At 38.1% G+C, this 13,525-nt stretch overlaps 2 protein-coding genes across 2 annotated transcripts in view; one reads left to right on the top strand and one right to left on the bottom strand.

Moving 5' to 3' along the window:
- Nucleotides 1-5,018, bottom strand: part of LOC112465207 (four and a half LIM domains protein 2) — a 112,679-nt gene extending 107,661 nt beyond the window's left edge. Inside the window, exon 1 of the mRNA XM_025032655.1 lies at nt 4,723-5,018. Within this exon, the coding sequence (XP_024888423.1) occupies nt 4,723-4,767 (45 nt within the window). The 5' untranslated portion in view covers nt 4,768-5,018. The remainder of the gene's footprint in view (nt 1-4,722) is intronic.
- A 5,923-nt stretch (nt 5,019-10,941) lies between these two features.
- LOC112465219 (DNA-directed RNA polymerase III subunit RPC4) lies at nt 10,942-13,182 on the top strand. Its single transcript, XM_025032684.1, has 7 exons — nt 10,942-11,028; nt 11,185-11,600; nt 11,659-11,776; nt 12,092-12,416; nt 12,488-12,606; nt 12,660-12,887; nt 12,969-13,182. Exons 2-7 carry the CDS (start codon nt 11,332-11,334, stop codon nt 13,086-13,088), a joined length of 1,179 nt encoding a protein of 392 aa, XP_024888452.1. The 5' UTR covers nt 10,942-11,028; nt 11,185-11,331; the 3' UTR covers nt 13,089-13,182.
- Nucleotides 13,183-13,525: the final 343 nt, after the last annotated feature.

Raw genomic sequence — 13,525 nt, 5'->3', positions numbered from 1 at the left:
GGAAACTGGATACCCTCTTATAGATAGGGCGGCATACGACCGACGCGTATACGCTCGGTGGAACTGGGTTGTCCCGACGACGTCGCTCATGCGGCCGTCGCCGTCTCTCTAAAGAAGGTCAAAAAATGTCGAGGACAATAAACCTGTCTTGTTTAGCTCCACTCGTGTATCGAGGACAACGACAAAATTCGAAGGGAAGAGAGCACCGTGTATATGTTCTATCTACGATCGGCTGAAATCATGCAATTGCATATATCCAAGTCGTCCCAGACGTAATTGGCGCATGTGTGCAATAAGAAACGAGAAGCAATGTATCAACAACGTAAGTTGTCTTACCGAGTAGGTATCATTTTTGCTCGATATCTGCGTTACACGGCAGATATTATCACGCCCTGTTTCCACGAGATCACACTACCCCAAGAAGGAAATTCCGAATTGACAGAACGATCGCGCTGTAAGTATATAGCGAATCTTATGTGAGAAGAAGCGGTGAGACCGAAAGAGTGAGAATTACGTGTTCCGGGGAAATTAGCATAATCCCACGTGAGAATTATACTTACATCCGTTGCCATCCGGCCGAAATTGGCAACGATCTTACGTTCGGGTAAAATATTAAAATCATTTCGTATCTGGCGCGGACTCGTAAATAACAACTGCGCGAGAAAAAGTTGTTCGCAAGAAGAAGTGCGTTTAAATCGTATGGATTCAGGCCGACGCGACGCGACGCGACGCTCGAAACTTATTATTTCACGGACTCGCCTTTCGTCACGCGATAAAACGGTTTGATTCGATTGAGATTAATAATGCTAATAATGCTTACTCGGACGTGCATTCGGCGTGCAATATGATTCTTTTTTGTTATAGCTATTCTATGCGTCGTTTGATGCTATATTATTAAAATTGTATTAGTCAAATGAAATTTAGTCTGTGAATTTCTAATTTTGTTGTATGTATCTATACCCGATGTATCGCATGTATCACAGATGTAGCATGTAACTGATACAAAAGAAAATGTCATGTATAATAGAGACACCTATTGTTAACATAATATAGCTTTTAGGTTCATTATTTCAGACTGCATTATTCAGATCGGTTATTATTTTAGTTGGCACGTGCTTTTTCATATAATACAAACTCGATATATTATACAAATTAAAGGGCACAAAACCAATATAATTTTACTATAAATTTACTATAAATTTACTTGACATTTACAGTAATTTTATATTGTTTGTTAATTATTTTCCTACATATGAAGTATAGTCTTAATTTTTTTCAGTAAAATTAAATAAATATTTTATATATCTCAAAGTATTTTGACTATTTAATTTATCATAAGCTGAACGTCTGTCTTTGAAAAAAGTAAAAAATTTTTTTAAATTTTCGAAAGCTTATTTAAAATTAAAAAAATATTCTTGTTTTCCTACGGGGTAATTTTTGGGAAAGATGAAAAAGATTAATATTTTTATCATTCGAACTTTTTTCATTCGATTATCGATCCTAATGTATCAGAAGGGGATCAATCATCCTAGGATCGAGGAAAGGTCAACGACGTGGCAATTCTGAATGAGCCTTTACTTCTTACTTCTATCACCATAGATATCGCGTTACATCAGTGCACCGGTCACGGCGCGCGCTAAGGCACCTAATTACACATTACGTTCGACCCACACGCATGCACACGCGAGTAGATTACCGAATGGTAATGCTCTCCGCCGCTGGCTACCTTGAGGGACAGACCGAAGGAAAGTGGGTGAACTCGGCTCGATTTTGCGGCAAGAAACCGGCGCGTTGCTCCACCTGTCTCCCGTTTTTTTTCCTTTCCCGTTCGTAACTAGATCTCACGTTGAACCGAGATTAACAGAGATTCATCTCGTATTCGGATGACGCCCGCGCAAAGCTTAAAGTTGTCCAGCAAGCAGCGAATTCTAAGACTTATATTAGGGAACACCCACTACGGGGAAAAAATAAGTCCGCTTATTTTTATCTTCTCAATTGGCCTTGCTGTACATTTTACTTTTTTCCTCCTCTTCTCGACTAACCTGACATGCCTACTTCGCTCTAATTACTAAAATAAAATAAAACGTAATTCAATCAAATAGATAGTAACTAACTCTTAATTGTCAAAAGATACATAAAGAATTGAATTTGTCAAAAATAATCATATGCGATTTCTAAGAATAAACAAAAAGAGATAAATTATGAGATACTACTAACTACTAATAAAATATAAATGCTAATCATTTCTCGATCATGATGACGAAGCATAGAGACCATTTTCGTGTCTCTACACGGAAAAAAGAAATATTGTTGTATCAACAGCATCATTTTTGGTATCAACAGCATCAGTGTTATTGAGGTAAAATTTATTGATGCAACATCAATATTAATGAACAAAAAATATCAGATAAATTGTTTTAATAATTTAAATATTTGGTCCAATAATATCCAATTGAACTATTTATGCTTGTGGAAGCCCGTGACGTCGACGTTTAATTGAAGCAACTTTATTTTTTTTCCGTGTACAGCATCGGAATATTAATTTAAGGAAATCTTATCAATGTTGTCTTAATCGCGACACACAAATAGCTATAGAGTGCGTAATAGAGATAAAGACCCTCGATGCGCTAACGATATGATAATGATATTTCAGCAAACACGAGCGATTTTTAAAACTACGTAAATACATTGTCCTCGATGAAAACGGGGTGCCGTTTGCCGTGCCGTACGAAGTTATACACGGCATGCGAGGTCGCGGATATAATCTAAGCGCGATCGATTTAATGTTCCGGTAAGGAAAAGAGCATTGTGCCATTTTGCTGAATGAGCCGACCGAAATCAAAAGTATGTATAATACGCTAAGCACATAATCAGGATATAAGCAAGGTATAGCATAATGCTCTATAATTTAGAAATTTGCATGGAATAGCATAGAGAGCATAAAAAATGTCTGAGATAGTAAAAGCTGGCATTCTTAAGGTGCTAAAAAAGTTCCATATATAGCTCAGCCAAGGTCACTCGTTAAATAATACATCAGTTCCAGATGAAGATGATAATACGCCGTACATAAGCTCCAAGTTTAAGAATAGTAATGTATATGTAAAAATTTTACTACGTGAGTTATTAAAGAACTGAGGCATTTAATAATTCTAATTCAATCTCTCACTAAACGAAAGAAATTGCTCTACAATTTCTTTTAACAAGAATATAACTCTTGTTGTTTTAATTACTATTCTCTCTCATATCATTTGTCTCGATGTATGAAACAATCTATGATAATTACTCGTTTGTAATTAAAGACTGATAAAACAGAGGAATTTGCAATTAACTGCGGTATAATTAAAACTGCGTGACATACGAATATTAGAAAACGTCATTAACCAGCTACTCGAAAAGATGCACGTAAAAAGGACACGGGGTGTGTAGATACGTTATCTCGATATACTCGACGACACCGCTCTGACAGTCGTACTCCTGGATAGCGCGGAACAATCCGGTTCAAGGGCATCGCAGGTACTAGGTTACGCAGGCCACGGTCATCGTAAACGCACACGTGTGACACGATGCACCTTGCACAAACTCAAATCGCATCGATTCGATCCATTAGGCACGAGCCTTCAGTGAGTCGCGTCATGGAAAAATACGCTCGGAATTTTTCGATTTGACTTCATGTATACCTTAAGAAAATTTTACGGCTCGCTGTTTTACGTTTTGCTTTTACTTGAATTTAAATTTCTGGTAAAAACAATACGATATCTCATACCCTGTCGCAGTGTTTTACACACGTAGAGATATCGTAAAACGTGACGTTGCGATTTCAAAGTAGGTATTCTATAAGTTTCTCATGTCTGCACAGAGTTTTTGCATGCCAGGTTCTGTACATACTAAAGTAGATACATTATTTTTTATTCAGAAATTTGTTCAGCTTCAGCGGTAATACTGGATTCGCAAAATTGTAATTATCAAAGGATAATACAACTTAAATAATTTAGAACTTTAGACACATGAAATAAATGTGGTTAGCTAAATATGTAATTGCAAACAAAAGCACGTCCCGATCAATAAATATGTAGTACGCCAAAGCGTGCAATTAGCAAACTAACGAACTGCAAAAGATTAGGATAATAAATCGATTAACTGCGCGATCTCAGAAATATTTACTGATTTTCACCATTATTCAACACATTATCTTTTAAAACGCATTATATAAGGAAAGGAAGGACACATTTTAGATAGCGTTTATGAGAACGAAATTTTCTAATAGAATAGAAATTTACAGATAAGGTTTCATTTATTGCCTGAGAATTCCAGCAGGAAATCTCCACTTACTAAAGAAATTATAAAAGGAAATGCTTTGTGAATATGTTCTTGTAAGGAAATAAACTTACAATTAGTGCATAAAGCGTAAACATATTTTAATTGTATGGCCAGGCTTCGAAAAAAAAATCACTTTTGCACACAAAGCGTGAAATCTGGTAGATCCCACTACAACCTTGACCAAAATTATTAGGCATCCTAATCATTATGCTGTAACTGAATCTAATACCAGAAAAAATTTCTATTGCTTAAAAGTTGTTTACTAAAACGTTCATTATCATGAACGCGTTTATGCGTTTATTTTTTCTTTCAACAATAAATGTTATTTTGAAAAAACTTTATTTTAACAGAGTGTCTAATAATTTTAGCTGTAGATTGATTTAGAGTAAAAGATTCAGCCTCTACCTTTGCGTCAAAAGCCTCGACGGGAGTCCGTTGCACCCCGTTCATCTTCCAACACAGGTTAAGTCACTCCTGATATTAGATCAATTCACAGTTTTTGATCCCGTTCGTGCACCCCGTCCACTGTCGGGGATCGACAACGAGAGAACACGATGTCCGATGTCACTTTTCACTCCGAGAGTTCGCGACACTGATAAACTCCATTTCGATTCTCGTCATATCGCGAAAGTTCGGAAGTTCATTCACGTGCGGTCATCCAGCACAAAGGTTTCGCGAATCCGAATGGTCCCGCGAGTCTCGCGCGTACATTCGCGAGATCCGCGAACGGCTAACTGTACGGTATATTGATATTAATATCCGGCAACGAATCGCTGCCGTCGCGGCCGTAGACGTCGGGGAGAAGACGCAGCCGCGACATTTGAGCGAGGAACGCGCGTTTCCGTCTGCGAGAGACGCGAGATTTGAAACGCGTCTCGGGGACGCGCATGCGCGCCTCGACGCTCGCGAGCACGTGCTATCTCGGAGCACGCGTTTGTTTTCGCCGATCTGAAAGAATTTGCGCGGGAGGTGGGCAAAAGAGAGGCGTAAATACATATTACGAGAATGGAGAGATCCGATATCTTCATTCATGTCGTCTTACGATGATTTTTTTCAAATGTTATAGTAATTTATATCACAAATGTGATATTGTTCTTCATTCTCTAATCATCAACTTCATTATCAGAGCCTGATTTTTTCAAACATACTTTTACATTTCATAACATCTCTACTTAAAAAAATATAAAATAAAAAGACTAAAGCTTGAACGTGACGATTATTCTAACAATAATGCGTATTCGGGTAATAATTTATTTATAATAATTACATAAAACAGATAGATCAATTTTAAATTAAAGTAACTATATTTTTTCTAATTGACATATGTAATATTAAGATTGAGTTATACCACCTTACGTAATTTTCTTCAGATATAATCAGCTTATAATACAAAGAGAGAAAACTCTTTGAAAGCATAATTAATTAAGCAAGAAATTGAAAATGTCCAAATATGCCTTTTCCATTCTTAATAATCCAAACATGATTTAACATTTAATTGTATTAAAAGCAACTTTTTCTATCATCAATGCTCTGATCGATTTATTATATTCTCTTATATTAGTAATACTCTGTTTTATTTTATTTTATAAATCATAAGATTAGTTATTATAAAAAGGAGTATGTATAACGTCTGCTAATAAATTATTTACATAGTTTCTAATATATCTTATTACATAACATTTTTATATAAGCCGCTATCATAACCTTGCAAGCAATATTTATTATTATTATTTTTATCGACATTTCATGGAGACATTTTTAACTGCTTATCGCGAAATATATGTATGCGCAAGGCTCACAATCTTTATCTATTCGTAACCACGTAAACCACGTTATGTCAGCGTCGACATTTCGGAACACATTGAACAATCATTGCTGTCAGCTGTAAGCCCAATTATCTATTTATTGTTACATTCGTATCTTTAGCCTTACTAACGCAAACACACTACTGACTTTTCCAATGTGATGATGATCCTAATACTACAAAACATTATGAATGAAAAGTAATCGCGCGAAAGATAATTGCGTAAGTATTTCCAAAATAATATTGTCCATATTTCTTCACATACGAAAATTTTAAAACGACGTTTATGTTTAAATATCGACGCGCGTTCATGAGGAAAGCGCGAAATATCGCATTCGGAGGCGCGAAATAACCCGTCCGCGACCACGGGATGGCTAATGAGAGGATTCTGAAAGAAGAGATTCCCGGCGCGAAAGACTTTCAGGAAGACACGCTCTCGGATACTTCAGCTGCTCGAAAACCCGTCGATGTATCCGATGTCTGAGGGGGAGTACAGAACAGGTTTAAGAACTGCTGCGGCTGACCGAACTTCAAATCCGCTCTTCTATATACGGCCGAAGTCAGAAACGGCGCTCCGAAATCAATTCGTTCCCTTTCGCAGAATCACGATCAGTAATCGAAACTATCGTTAATTTCGATGAGTTCTAACGTCGACGCCACAAGCTGAAACTACGTTGGATTGTATCGATAGCAACGAATAAGAAATGATTCTGAATAGGGTTACTTTTGACAACTTCGAAAACTTGAAACTTTAAACCTTCGAAGTTTAAGGTGTCTTCAATCTTTCGAAACTCCGAAGCTTCAGAATTCGAATATCGAAACCCTCGAGACGTCGAAGTTAACTTCGAACCTTCGAAATTTAAGCTGTTTTCAAACCCTTTGAACCTTCGGAACTTCGAAGCTTCAAAATTTAAAGCCTTCGAAGCAAATCACCAGTCTTAATTCTGAACTGTATTCAAATTTATGTTGTATACCGATATAAAAAGAAACGGACGTAATTTCGGCGAATCGAGTTTTAAGAACGTCAAGAATTCGATGTTATGTAAGATAAGATAAGAAAATGTATAGATAAGATACGGAAAACGTATATTCTTACGTCAATTTTTGCAGTTAAATATAGAGATTACCGTCATACTTCGATATGGCGTGGAAACGTGAACTCACCGAAATTGTACCGGTTTCAATTCCCGGTTTCTGACACGCAGGTAACGCGAATACGACTGTCATGCGTGACGGCGTCCTGTCCTGTATGCACCGCGCAACAGCTGTGCATTGTGAAAATAATCGTATCGGATTATAGAAAGGACAGTCAGCACGAAGAAAGTCTTCACTATGCAAATTACACTCGTCGAGAGGCAGAAATATATCTAAAGTATAGCTTGTTATCAACGCACGTTTCTCGTGAAAGCGACGCCGCATCATGGAGAAAGAAAGAAATATTCGTCGTGGAGAAATTAGGTATAAAAGTGAGCGGACAATTGGTCGATCAAAGTCGGAGAGTGGTCTGTTTCCTGTCAGAATTTAATTCGCAAGGATGTCTCTTTTCTATAAAATCTACAATCTGCTCGCAACGTATTACTTCGAAGTGGCGCTATTTTCGAAACAGAAGTGTTAATCCTCGCGGAACACCTTGTCCCCTGACAGGACTCACTCACTTTCCCATGGTTATACCGATTATCGAACACCACGTGCATATTTATGGAGATAAATTAAATTTCCGTTCTATACAAGCGGGCCCTCATCTCACGTTGATCGCGCGGGATCGAGATCGATCGTAGATCGTGCGTCGCTCAGCGGAATCCACGGATTTGGGGATTCACCCCTGGCGCGGGGATTCGCGCGTTGCGGAAGGATTTAGGAGGAGAGGCAATATTCGAATGCCGGTAGCGGGTTTGCTCCGAATTTTCACCTCCTGCCGGAGGACGACCTGGGTGAACTCGCGGGCACGCTGAAACGCACGGCGCCGTGGCACGTGGCGCGTCGTCGCATGTCCTGGCGCACGCTCGTTCGCTCGCTCGCTCGCTCGCCCGCTCGCTCGGCACCTAAACGCGTGCGGCGGCGGCAGCAGCGGGAACGCGTGCAGCAGCGGCCGGCGTTCGGGCGCTCCGCGTCGCGACTGCCGGCGCGCGGCGCGGCTAAAAAACCATACGATGACCTCATCCGCGCCGACGGTGCTCTCCTCCTGCCCCATGTCGCTGCCGCTACTAGCCGTCCTGAAAACGTCACGCCGCCGGCGCCGACGCCGCCGTCTTCCGCAGGTTGCCGCGCCGCAGATACCGCGCGCGCTTATCTGCGAGCGCGAGCAGACGCGGAAGGCGATGCAAGAAAATACACCGTCAAGTTTTGAAAATTTATACAGAGAAATCAAACATCTCTCTTAAATATATATTTTTTTTAATTCGGCGAAAGATAACTTAATCGCAAATCACTCGAATTTATCCCTTTAAAGTTTAAACTATTCTCTCAAAATTTACGAAGATACAGATTATAAAAGCGCTCTAAAGTAAAATCTTTAGTTTGCGAATCTTTAAATCAATATCACTGGAGAAGATTTCATTTAATAAACAATTCTTTATGTATTCATTTATGCAAATTATCGATATAATCACGAATTATTCTGAAAATTTACTTAATTGATATTTCTGGATGATTTTTGTTTATCAACGCATACAAGCGAATTTGATTTTTTGTGAAGCGCCGTCGTTGCTATCACAATGTAATGAAAAATGTCTCTTAATATTAATTACGTCGTACTTTATTCGCGATGAAGAAATTTAACGCATGATGATTGACGATTGCCGTCTCTCTCGTCGCAGAAACAAACTTTTCACGGCGACTTCGTCAGGCGTCACACAGCGACTAATTGTTTCATATTTATTTAACGTGGGTAGGTAACGGTATTTCTCCGTTACCATCAGTAGTGTACCGACTAACTGCTTTTCGTTCCGGCCGCAATATTTGTCGAGAGAAATGTAATGTACGAGACTTTTTCAAATTAGGCGAAATAGATCGACGTTGCTCGATGGCTTCGGTTCTTTTCTCAGCCTAAAGCTGCCCGTCTTTTAATTCTTTTTGGCCTATAACACGTCTTCCGTAACAAAAATTTCGTTATAAATAAAATAGCATTGAATATATGTAACTTTCCTGGAAAGCTCGAAAAAGATGAAACGCGACGTTCAAAATATATAGAATCGATCGAAAGCAAGTTTGATTTTTTATTCTGGCATTAATCTGAGGGAGAATTAACCTTAAAACATGAAAACAATTGCGATTCAATTAAAAGTCTTATTTGCATCACGATTATGATTTATTTTGATGGCGATTCGTCGATTCTCGCAACGCGCGGAATCAGCAAATGGCGACCCTAAATTTCTCTGCCACATATTCGACATTCATATGATCGCACAAGTATGATATAATTACAAAAGGGATATGCACATACCTGGCGATAGTCGGGCAGCTGTTTAGATTTACGATGCGCTTCGGCGAGAAAACAGCTGATGGAGAGTGGAGACTGCGGAGACGTGCGACGAGGATCTCATTGCGTTGCTCCAGACGCGCAAAAATGGACACCGAAATCGCGCGCGACCGGTGCGACGGTTACAAGTTATATACGAGCACACTTCGCTTCATCGACTCGTTAACTCGAACGACACCCCCGACACTGTCCGATGCACCCGCAGGAGTCCCTCGCGCGCGAAATTCACCTTCTGCTCGAAACAATCGCGAGAGATACGGTACGGATTCGGATCCGCGACGCCGCGCGTCCCGTGACTCCTGCGAAGTGTGACGTAGAGGACGTACAACACCCTGAACTTCGCGATTCGAAATCTGTCAGAACGACGCCGCTGCGACCCTCCGAGCGATATCGAACTCGACGCGAACTTCGCAGCAAACGATCTAACTTGTCGTAATAAAGGCCGGTATTCATAGTCGGTTCTTATATTTAAGACCATCTTAAGTACAATCTTAAGATATCATATTAGCATCTTAAGATATTACTTAAGACGGTCTTGAAATAAGATCTGATTATGAATACCGGCCAAAGAAATATTTTGACGAACATCGGCGGGAATTTAATTGATAGATTAGAATCGATGGAAATCGAATCAAATCATGCAATTACAATTATTTGTTTAACACATAAAGTTTTCATACAAACTATAATTGCATAATTTTAGAAGAGAGCTTATCACCGAACTTCTTTTTAATATCTCACTTTTTAATACTTTCAATATGTTAAAGAACCGTGAAAAAAGTTTCTGGAGCTATTTATATGTACCATTTGTTCACACGTTCTATCACGCATATATACTGTTATACTTATATTTATATTATCATAGCTTTATAATTTAACTAAAATTTCAGAATTTCTATATACAGTAATTATATTTAATTAAAACAGAATAGATATACGGATAATTCTAAAAAGTTAATATTATATCTTTCTATCATAAATTAAGCAATTAAAAAAAAATTCGGCATAATTAAGTCCTAATTTATTGCTTTCATCCCGAATTTATTGCTCCTATCCATTTTGGTTTTTCTAAGTCTATGGAAATAGATGCATAATTAGAGATTATAGAGAAAGAGAAAAAAAATAGAAGCATAAAAGGTACAAAAAGTACAGCTGTAAAGAATTGGATCTTTGATTGATAACAGGTCCTGATGTTCTTTTTAGCTGAACTTCTTGCACGATTCATCTTTCCTCTTTTTCTTTTCACGTTGGAGAGAAAAAGAGAAAATATAAACCGTGCAAAAAGTTTAGCTAAAAAGAGCAGATCTAACTAACATGGCGACCGAGAGACAGGCTAAACACTGCTAAACACATCGAGCGTGGTAGGGCACGTGGAAAATACTGTGCATAAAGAAATTCGCACTGTGCGTAACCTCGATGCAAACTTCAGGTATTAATTGTGCGAGTGTTCAGTCGCAAAGTTCTTCTCTTTTTCTCAAACCTCTCGACGGACGGACAATCGAGGCGTTGCGACAATATCGCTTTAAATTTGGTAGTATTTGAGGTTAATTGCTGACTGATGAGAGAACGCATTGTATTGTTGCAGAACAAAATGCTGATCAATCCTGAAAGATAAATCTATGGACGTGTCAGAACATAGAGAATAAAAGAAAGAGAATCGTGCTGTGTTTGGAAACGGGAGCACACGGACGTATGTACTGCTTTATTAACAAATAGAAGACCGTCTGTGAACATGGCTTCAAACGGTTCGAACGATGCCCTTCACGCGAACGTGCGAGTGAAGATAGAACCTGGCACGTCTGTATCGTCGGAGCCGTCGACCTCGTCGCTTTTGGAAAGGGTGACGAACATCAAAATGGAGCCAGGCTTACCCACGACCACGCAGAGGCTGACGTCCTACCGGCTGCCGCGGGACCTGACCCTGGGTGGAAACATTAAGACTGAAAAACCGAAGAAGGTGTACACGCCAAATCTCAACGTTCAAAGGAATAAGAAAAAGGAGTAAGCTATTTAATTAATTTGCAACATAGTCTAAATGCTAAAGGTAATTCGATTTCAGCGATCCAGCGATCTCGGTCAAAACCGAGCAGGCGAGATCGAGAAACAGCGATCGCGGAAGGGAACGAGGGAGAGGTGACAGAGGACGTGGACGAGGAGACAAAGCAAATATAATACAGGTAATGCTACTATTTTGAATATCTTTTAGCCTAACATGCCTAATGTGCTCTCATATATTCATCAATTATTTATATTATTAATTTAATATTACTTTTAGTTCATTATTTATTTCCAAAATGATTTACCATCTCATTCCTTTACTCGCAATCTTTAAACTCTCCAATTAACCTCTTACAAATCGAGATATATATATACAGGCAGATCGTTGACTTAATATCACACGTGAATTTGTTTTTCTTTAGGTGTATTCAATATCTTATAATCATAAATATCAATTTTATAATATAAATAATAGGATTATTCTATACTTCTAGTCCGTTGGTGTATGGTCGGAAGGAATATATACGGCACCTACCGCACCTAGAAAATTTGATGGTCCTAGAACTTCCAGTAGCACAGGAAGTGCTACAAGACGTCTGGTGAAACCAAAATTAATTAAAAGTAAGATTATCGATAAAATAGAAGAAGAGAAGAAATTACAGAGTCTGTCAGGAGATGATTTTATCGAGGATGACCCTTATACTGATGCTGATGAAAAGATGTGTCCTCTTACACTGCCACGAGTTAAAAAGGATATATATGATGGGACTGATAATGACAAGACCGATAACAAACCGACCATCTCAGAAAATGGTGAAGGTAAGTTTAAGATATCCTCTTTTAGTAATCTTATCGAACTCATATACATATATAATTTTTTTCTTCCATAGCCGTAAATATAGAAAAAAGAAAGGAAAGCGAGCAAGACAAAAAGGAAGAAATCACAATTTCTAAAAAAATAATTTCTCAAATAATCGAAAACAAGGCCAATTCCTATACATTAATACAGGTAAGAATATCATATGAATCCATTATAACTATTATTTAATAATTGATCAACAGTTTCCAGAATCTCTGCCAGGTCTGGAATCTAATAGAGAGGAAGCAGGATCAAAACCAAATACAAGTACTCGTAGTGATAGTAAAGCAAAAACCGAGCGTTGTACCTTAAAAGGTTTAAGAGATGGTCTTTTAGGCAAACTCGAAATTTTAAAATCGGGTAAAACGAGATTACGTATTGGCGAGATGTGTTTTTTTGTCGATATTGGAGCGCAGCAACGTTTTCAACAGGTATAAAATTGTATTTTTATAATTTGTAATTCGAGCACAAAAGTATTATCGCAATCCTTCAAGTAATTAATTACTTTTCAGGACCTTTTAGCTGTAAAAATAGACGCTGCATCACAAACCGGTGATCTTATCAATCTTGGCCCAGTGAATAACAAATTAATTTGTTCGCCAGACTTGGAATCCGTGTTAGAAAATTCGTAAGATTCTGTAAATGTGTATTATTTTAAATATATTTATACAAAAGGATGTTGAGTTGTAGGAAATTTATGAACAATACACATAATGCGAATTATAATTCTCAATGCTTTTATATATTTTTTTAATACTAGCAAGTTACGTCAATTTATTAAATAAATTATACGTCTGCAAATTCGGTATGGCGATTCTGATGTCTAGGAGAAATTAGGAGTCACTGTAAAATAGAAACGATTATATCATTCGGGAACACACAGTTTTTGCAAATGGGGGTTTTTGCTAGTTCTTCGATTTATACACACAAGTTGCTGTAACATTGTCATTTAAGTATGCTATTTTATTATTTTCTAAACACTGCAATGAAAACTAAGCTTTATACAAATTAATTCAAAGAAATCGCTGTGCTGCATACGAGTCCTAATTTCACTTCAACTTAGCAACTA

This window comes from Temnothorax curvispinosus, unplaced genomic scaffold, assembly GCF_003070985.1.
Source record: "Temnothorax curvispinosus isolate PA1 unplaced genomic scaffold, ASM307098v1 QBEX01015018.1, whole genome shotgun sequence".
In the NCBI taxonomy this organism is placed as follows: domain Eukaryota; kingdom Metazoa; phylum Arthropoda; class Insecta; order Hymenoptera; family Formicidae; genus Temnothorax; species Temnothorax curvispinosus.
This window is presented reverse-complemented; position numbering and strand designations above follow the sequence as displayed.